This window comes from Scomber japonicus, chromosome 17 (genome assembly GCF_027409825.1).
Source record: "Scomber japonicus isolate fScoJap1 chromosome 17, fScoJap1.pri, whole genome shotgun sequence".
In the NCBI taxonomy this organism is placed as follows: Eukaryota; Metazoa; Chordata; class Actinopteri; order Scombriformes; family Scombridae; genus Scomber; species Scomber japonicus.
The window spans coordinates 13,052,463-13,061,590 of record NC_070594.1 but is presented as its reverse complement, the minus strand read 5'-3'; the positions used below and the strand labels follow the sequence as shown (position 1 = coordinate 13,061,590).

The following is a 9,128-nucleotide window of genomic DNA, read 5'->3' as shown; positions in this document are numbered from 1 at the left end:
TTGGACGTTCCCATGGGATGTAGATGAGAAGCACTTGATCTGCTGACTCATGTTTTAATCCCAGATGTTTCCTAATCTTCAAAACAAAGGAAAGCAAGAAAGGAATCAACATATTTTAGTGGAATTTCCCCACAATGTATCTAATTAGAGACAGCAGGTTTTTCTCTCTGATATTGATTGCAGTGTTCCTTTGGGGATGGGGATATCAAAACCTAGTTTTTTCACTCTATCTGCTGCCTCAACTCTATCTTTTTGTGACAGGGCCATGATCACAGCTGCAGAATATGGAGACACATCATGGGAGCTGTCCGTGCATGTGGATCAAAAAGATGGAGATGAATCTATGAGATTTAAACTGAGGGTGAAGGGCGATTTGCACATTGGGGGCCTCATGCTCAAGCTGGTGGAGAAGATCAGTAAGTAAAAATATTTACTTGTGCAGCCTGTCTACTGTGTGTATCCATTCATTGAAGTATCCTTGAGTAAGGCACCAAAACTATAAAACTTACATTAAAAGGATTCCATTTTGGTTTGATTACCTGGTAAAAAAGAACTTTAATCTATCTGACTTTGTTTTGTACTTGGAACTCCCTCTGCTGCACAGTGGGTCTGTAATTTAGTCAAGCCACACCCTTGTTTGCCTGGCAGTTTTCTGCACTGCAGTGCTATTGTTTTACTACAATGCCTTGTATTGCTGCAGGGGCCAAAGTTCAAAAAGTGCCTGATTCAATTCACCGACAACCTGGAGGTGTTAATCTGAAGGCAGCAAGATGGTTTAAAGAGCAAAGGACATAATAGATGACTAAATAGCTTGTCATCAACAGACAGATTTCAGCCCAGTATCACAACATGATGTCAGGTAGACTCATAAAACCACACTTGAATCATGCTCAGCCACCCACACAGTGGGTACACAAAGTCTTGGTAGCAGTAGTTGTTGTAGAATGAAGAAATATAAATATGAAAGAAAGCTCCACCTCAAGGCCCTTTAAACTTAATGTGTGCAATAACATCTGGTGTGAACTACTCTTCAAACTTGCTAGTTATATGTTTTACTTAATCTGTCTGTCTGCAGAAGCCCCTCAGGACTGGTCAGATCATGCCCTGTGGTGGGAACAGAGAAAATGCTGGCTGCTGAAGACCCACTGGACATTGGACAAATATGGAGTTCAGGTATTATGGATGCCAAATTGATCATTTCAACATCCAAAACATACACAGTTTCCTATTAAATGTATTCCTAGAAAGATGGAAAACGATTTAAGTTCACATAGCACAGTAGAATTCTCCAGTCAAAGACCTAATATTTAAATGCAGAGTTTAATTTTGGCTAATTGTGTGTGTCACCCTAGCAAGGTGCTATGTAAAATCATATCCTCATTCTAGACTAGACTGTTATTTGTTATTTATTAACCTCCTCTGCCCATCCAGAAACATCTATTGTGTCTATCATTCAAATACAAAAATGCAAGTTGTACAACCAGGCATTGTTTTAGTCTGAAGGGTTTGGGTTTTTTGTTTTTTTTAATTCTGCTTAAGATCTCACTGTTAGAAACCAAATTCTTTGTGCAGACTAATTAGGGAGACTAAATTAGAGCAATGCAGTTACTATTTGGAGTAGTGGTTCAGCCAGTGTTGACATACTGTTGCCAATTTCCTCATATGAAGAAAACAAATAGTTGTGGGTTGGGTTTACTTTAAATAGAGACTCAAGTATTTTAATGTGTCAAAATTCCCCCTGTAAAATAGACTTACTTTTATTGTAGGTGTACATTATCTACAGCATCATTTTACACTACATATACCCTTTGTGCATATATTTCACAAATCATTCCTACATGATACCAAATGAAAAACAACTAGCACAAAGTGACAGGGAAAACCAGCACAAACCAGCACAATAAAGAAGTGTAGTTCATATGATTGAAAAAAAAATGTCCTACACAGGCGGACGCTGACCTGCGCTACACACCCCAGCACAAACCCCTGTTGCTGCAGCTCCCCAATATGAAAACCATCAAAATGACTGTCAGCTTCTCCTGTGTCGTCTTCAAAACAGTGACAGAGATCTGTCAAATACTCAGTAAGTGTCTCCTGTTCTACAGTGCTCCATCTGACCTCGCTGCTGTTGTTATGACTTTGTGTGAAACATCCTTGATATATCCTTCCTGATTGCTCACACTTTGTCATCTTTGTTCCATCTCAGACATCAGGAGGCCAGAGGAACTGTCCCTGCTGAAGCCTCCAGATGATCCCTCCAAGAAGAAGAAGAAGAAGGACAAGAACTCTGTACAGCATGACATATGGGACATTGAATTGCCCGGATCATCAGGTACTATGAAATACATACCTGTTTCTTAACAAGCACAGCAGCACCTAATAATATGTCAAAAGCAATCTGTGGCATCTCTGAAAAGATTCAGGCTAATACTCAAGAAATAATGCATCAGCTGGAGCGCAACATGATGAGAAATCCATATCAGTAATAAGAACTAAGGTAACAGTTCATCTATTACAAGGTAAACTGTCAAATCACAGTTTGCATTGTATTGATTGCTGGAACAGAGGCATTGTTAAGGTTATTAGTCCCTCCTGTGCTTCTCCTGCTATGATAAGTCAAATTGTCTGCTGTGAAAAAGTTTGAATAATCTAATTAATTTAGGAATACTTTGAAGCTAGCAAGGCTATTGATGTTCAAGCATGATAGAAATGCTTTGGGCTTGACAATATGAACTAACATTTATGTCACAGTACATTTGAATGATAAATTGTTTTTTAAAGATTCTACTGGACTGGACTGTGGGCTGATATCTTAATATAATTGATTGTTGTTGATGTTCTCAGTTTAATTACATGAGATTTGCTGAATTCATTTACTGAAAAGTGTGATGTGAGTAAATCACTGTCAGTAGGAGATTCATAACATCAGTAATTCAGTGAATTCATTTTATTATCCATCCCTAATGGGGATACACATTAAGGCAGGATAGGAGTTACTTTTACTGGAGCAGGAAGAGAAGAAATGAGGAGCATCTACATATCATGCTCCTGAGATCTGACAGACCACAGTTTTCATCAATGAGATCTGAAAGAATTGTTCAGTATGCTGCCATGTTCTTAAGGATTTCCCTAACACCCTCGCACACAACCACATTCACACTTCTTCGCCCTGTGAATATCCAGCATTTATTCTAATTAAAAATTTGATATCTGCCTTCTTAAATGTCAAGTTATAATTTGGAGGTGTTTGTTTTCAAGAGTTTTAACTTTTCTGTCAAACTTTTCATGTATCTGTTGCCTCTTTTCAGACTCTGACTCCTCCTATGCCATTTTACAGGAGGCTTATATTGAATTGAAATGCATATCCACTTACAATATCTTACAATTCCATGTTAATATGAAGATTTCTTTGGGAAACTCTATTTTAATGACAAATCCTTCATTATTCACCAACAAGCCATGTACAGTAAGACCATGACAGCAACCTACGACCCTGAGAACGGGATGCCAGTGTCTGCCACAAGCCTTTGGTTTGGAGAAAACCCTTTAGCTGAATGCCTGCCCAACTTACCACCTGCTGAGCTGGCCAAGATATACCAGCCGCTGTCACTGGTGGACAAAGCAATCAACAATGCAGGGTAAATTAAATGTTAAAATTAACTTTATTTTACTGTTGATTAATAGCTAGCAGTTGTATATTTTTTGGATTATATTTCTATCCACAGCTCATCTGTCTGGTTGTGATTTACAGGTGGTTGGACTCATCCCGTTCTCTTATGGAGCAAGACATTCAATATGAAGACAAGCTATTGTTGCGCTTTAAGTACAATGTCTTCTTCGACCTCAACCCTAAAGTAAGACACACAAAATTGATCCTTGACAAAAAAAAATTCTTCACTTTAAAGCAGGGGTCTCCAAACTATTCCACAAAGGGCCATGTGGCTGCAGGTTTTCATTCCAACCAAGCAGGAGCACACCAGATTTGATTCATTTAATCAGCTGATCTCAGTCTTCAGACAGCTGATTGGTCAAATGGTGTGCTCTTGATTGGTTGGAACTAAAACCTGCAGCCACATGGCCCTTTGTGGAATAGTTTGGAGATCCCTGCTTTAAGGCTATGAAATAACTGCAAGCCTGGTTGGAAGCCGTTGAACTAAATCTGAATGTACTTTTGTTTTGTGTGTTTTAGTACGATGGTGTCAGGATAACCCAGCTGTATGAACAAGCTCGCTGGTCCGTCCTGCTTGAGGAGATAGATTGCACTGAGGAAGAAATGCTGATGTTTGCTTCACTACAGGTAAACATTACCCCATCACACTTATGAAAGGCATATAAGGTGCTTTACGTGTTTCAGGTGGAGACATGGTTTTCTAGATAATCTGTAGATATATCTGTGTTATATTTATATCTAATTTGTAATATCTGAATTCCTGTTTTGGTCACTGTAAGGAGTTAATCACCTAAAGACCTTCCTGCTATGCTGTGTCAGGGCTAACCACTAACCCCTCTGTTTCATCTAATCCTAACTCTACAAAGTCCTTTATAAATGTATAACTGGAGAACTGTTATAAACTGGACTTTCAGAACGATGAAACTGGTGATATAAATCATGAATTTACATTTAATACACACTGTGATGAAAGCTAAACAATTTTCAGGACTAAACTTGCTTATGTTATGTATTGCTAATTATAAAAATCCTCATTTAAACTGTCTTATAATCATGAACCACAATTCTCTGGGGGGAAGAGTAATGTGGACTAAATTAGCTTTAAGTATACAGTAGGCTATCTGTGTCTGGAAGCTCAGAATATTATCCATCCATGTGAGCAAGTTTGGTGTTTAAATCCATATGAGGACATGTCAGGACATGAGGAAAATCCCCATGGAGAAGATGGGAAGTATAGGCAGAGGCATAGAAAGAGAGGTATTAGGAGAAAGACTGACTAGAGGGGAAAGTAGTATTGTAAGAATTCAAGCTCCCCATCTGATAAATTTACTGAAAGGAAGTAATGATAATGGCTGGAAAGTTTCAGCTGAGGCATTGTATCTCTGACCATTCATCTGTTATTTAGCAACCGTTGGGACAGTGATTCAGAAATCCCAGTGATTCAGAAGGAGATTAGTGTTACACTCACCTACACATTGGGTGTGATGGCTGGCACACAGGACTGTACTCAAACCTTCCTGTGACACATCCCATCCTTGCATAACCTCTTAAGTCATTTTGGAGAACATCATTATGACTTGTTTATTATGACTATTTATTTGCAAAACTAAATATTTGATCACTGCTATTAAGAAATTAAGTTGAGAGTTTTCTTCTTTTTTTACAGTATCACATTTGTAAACTGACAATGTCAAGTGAGCCACTGGACCACTCTAACGAACCAGAAATAGATGAAGTAGAGGCTGCCCTATCCAACCTGGAGGTGACACTTGAAGGCGGACACACAGACAGAATTCTGGTAAACATATTTTTTGGACTGAATATTGACTGTAATTTGAAAGGTTTTCAGGCCTTTTACAGTAGAACACCTGTTTTTAAGCTGGAGTTGATAGGTAGGCCTCTGCTGATTGCATGTCTCAACATGGTTATGTCACGAGAGGACATGGGATAATTGACACTTGTTTGTCCCGCCCCCAGGAAGACATTACAGACATTCCAGAGCTGGCAGATTCCCTCCGGCTGTTTAGGTAAACCCACCTTTGTGCATTATACTGTATCTATCCTATTAAGTCAGAATATGCTATTGTTAATTACACTACATTTTTGCCTAATGATTTATGGGAGAGGAGAGAAAACATTCTTCTATACAAATAGATTGTTATTTGTACTGTGTCTGGTTTTTGCTTTTTTATCTTACTACAGCCTCTAGGCTAGCTGATATTTAATCATAAGAGACAACCCGAAAAGGCAAAATATTCTTGTGTTGAGCAGCTCACACTCTGAATATGTAGCCTGTGCTATTTTTTCAATTTGCCTCATAACCCCCCCTTGTCGCTTGCCCTATACTCAGATAAGATCACAGACTGCATTGCAAACAAAAACAATGATTGTTTTTTCTTCTTTTTTTCTGTCTTAACTCAGACCGAAAAGACTAACACTCCGGCCTTACAAAGAGTACTGGTTTGTATTCAAGGACACCACCATCTCCTACTACAAGAACAAGGAGGTGTCCAACGGGGAACCCATAGATCAGTTTCACCTTCGAGGTCAGGGACTGATGTGAAAAACACTATTTAATGTGTGCTGCATTACAAAAGAATAACACTAAATCTAAGCATTCCCATGATGTGTTATTATGTCTTTGAGTGGCCCAGTGAGCATGAGCCATTTTCTACAAACTATAGAAAACAAGAAAACAAGATATTATTGTAATAAAGGGAATGTTATATGAATGTACATTTTAGATATGGAGGTGCATATGCAAACATTAAACATAATACTGTAAATGGGTGAGACAAACTGCTCCCTCGTGATATTGGTCATTACGAAAAAGCATTAAATGGATACTATCATTGTCCAAACTAGCATCAAATTGAGTTGTAAGAATGTGCTAAAGAAGCTTAAGTCACTTATTATCCTCCTGTTCACTTGACAGGCTGTGAGGTAGTCCCTGATGTCAATGTCACAGATAAGAAGTTTGGCATCAAGCTCCTGCTCCCAGTTGCTGATGGGATGAATGAGGTGTACATCCGATGTGACAACGTAAGACCCATCTACTCATCTGCATGCTTATGAGTATTCTCCTGTTCTAACAAAGCAATTTTCCCTCCTTTCAATTTCCTCAAATGTATGTGCAGGGTTAATTTCTTACTGCACTGTTTTGCTGCAGGAAACACAGTATGCAAAGTGGAAGGCAGCATGTATCCTAGCCTCCAAAGGTAAGACAATGGCCTACAGCTCCTACAAGTCAGAAGTGAAGAACATCCAGTCGTTCCTGCAAATGAAGAGCTTGGCACCCCCTCCTGGCCAAGCAGCTCCAGACCTTGATGCTATGGAGATGAATGCTGAATGTTTTGTTTCTCCACGCTACGCCAAGAAGCACAAGACCAAACAGGTCTGCTGAAAGACTACGTGCAAACATTACTTGACATTGCCAACAGCATCAGTGTTACATCACTAAATATATTCTCTAAATCTGCCCCTGGTGATTTTTTTTAAAGCTGACAGCACGAATCCTGGAGGCCCATCAGAACATTGCACGGCTGTCCCTAATGGAGGCCAAGATGCGCTTCATCCAGGCCTGGCAGTCACTCCCAGAGTTTGGTATCAACTACTACATTGTCAGGTACGTTGCATATATTTAAATATAATACATGTACAACTGGTGAATCACCAGCATATTATTCATGAATTTTGAGAGGTTCTCTTTTTATGTGTTCCAGATTTAAAGGCGGTAAGAAGGATGAGATTCTTGGGATCTCATATAACCGTCTGATTCGTCTTGACATGTCCTCTGGCCTGCCTGTCACCACATGGAGGTTCGCCAATATGAAACAGTGGAACGTCAACTGGGAGATAAGACAGGTGAGGGATTATTGCGCTATATCTTTTTATGTCAGCTGTCTTTTCCTTCTTTGTTTGGATATTACAGTGGATTGGATGAGGAATGACATTGTTTCTGTGTTATCCATTACAGTTGATGTTTTTACTGTTTTAGTGATTTATCTGTTGTGTCTTATTTCAGGTGACCATAGAGTTCGACCAGAATGTGACAATAGCCTTCTGCTGTTTGAGCTGTGACTGCAAGGTGGTCCATGAGTTCATTGGCGGTTACATCTTTCTCTCCACACGATCTAAAGACCAGAACGAGACGCTAGATGACGAACTTTTCCATAAACTTACTGGAGGCCAAGAATGAGCTAACACATGCTTCTTATAGCATTTCTGTCTTTTTTTTTTACATGCATGTTACAATGTGAAAGAACAGCATTCATCTACTGTCGCAGGCTTAACCCAAAACACTGAGCACATCACTGCCGAAGAAAATGTGATGTTTCCCAATCACAGAAATTCTGCATTATCACTCAAACAACAATATCATCAATATTTTTGTCATTATTTATCTTACTGTAAACAGTTATACCAGTGTAATCTGCACTAAAACCAAAGTCATAGTGTTGATGTAAATATGAAGTCAAGATCTCTCAAAACATGAATCAAATGAACATTTGTAAGAATTACACTTTTTTTTAAGGTGAAGAGATGTCTCACACTGAAAAACCTTTTGTAAAAAAATAAAGGGTGTTTTTATATTTCACACATTGTCTTACATTTGTTCATCTGCTGTAACACAAACAGCACTGGGTTTTAACACAAGGTAAAAAACGAAATGTCAACGCTTGAAGAACACAAAATCCATGGTAAACATACAGTCTGTTTATTTTATATTTATGTGACATGGAAATGTTATACCTTACTGCTACTTTACATAATTCTTACACAGCCTTCCATACGTTATACAGCAGCTTTGAGGATGTCTTGGATTCATGAAGGACTACTTTAGACAGAAACCCTGAAAGCTTCAGAAAATACCTTCACTTTCTTAGTGCTGAGAAACCTCTAAATTAGCTGCAATTCTGATACTTTAATTACTATTGTTGTTCAGTAAACTGTTTATATTAAATTACGCCAGAGTATTCATTGCCCTGTACTGAATTGTAGTCATGACATTTGACACACTGAATCCACAATGAACAGGCTGACAAAACTTCACACTAACTTAAAACTATAATTTACTGGGTTTGGATACAATGACTTATTGTATGGTTTAGCTGAGACTTGCTACTTACTAACTATGTCTCTCAGGTTGCATCATTTATCTCAATTTGACCAGTTCATTACATAATTGTGCAGTGCATGATGTTCTCTTTTCGCTCTTTCAACAGCCACACTGCTATACACTACTGGTGGGCAGGTGGAGTTGGCACACTGTTTAAAAGCAGTTATAAAATACCAGATTGCAGCCCCACAGTGGGACATAAAATGCATCCACCCAAGCAGGATGATGACATAGTCACACATCTGCCATGTATGCAGCCTATAAACTGTCAACTATGCAATTCGGCAGTAGCTCCCATGTTGACAGATAACCATTTAGTGTATTCATTGACATAAAATC

General features: G+C 38.7%; 1 protein-coding gene across 3 annotated transcripts; it reads left to right on the top strand.

Moving 5' to 3' along the window:
• Positions 1-265: 265 nt before the first annotated feature.
• Positions 266-7,868, top strand: fermt1 (FERM domain containing kindlin 1). Of its 3 annotated transcripts, XM_053336854.1 has the most exons (16): positions 266-416; positions 1,076-1,173; positions 1,948-2,083; positions 2,207-2,337; positions 3,159-3,171; positions 3,458-3,638; positions 3,752-3,854; positions 4,190-4,297; positions 5,337-5,468; positions 5,648-5,697; positions 6,092-6,216; positions 6,606-6,712; positions 6,840-7,064; positions 7,171-7,295; positions 7,393-7,534; positions 7,695-7,868. In XM_053336854.1, exons 1-16 carry the CDS (start codon positions 266-268, stop codon positions 7,866-7,868), a joined length of 2,001 nt encoding a protein of 666 aa, XP_053192829.1. The 3 variants fall into 3 exon arrangements, with proteins under 3 accessions (XP_053192829.1, XP_053192828.1, XP_053192827.1); XM_053336853.1 differs by lacking the exon at positions 3,159-3,171 and having other exon boundaries at positions 2,207-2,332; XM_053336852.1 differs by lacking the exon at positions 3,159-3,171 and having other exon boundaries at positions 2,207-2,357; positions 3,453-3,638.
• Positions 7,869-9,128: the final 1,260 nt, after the last annotated feature.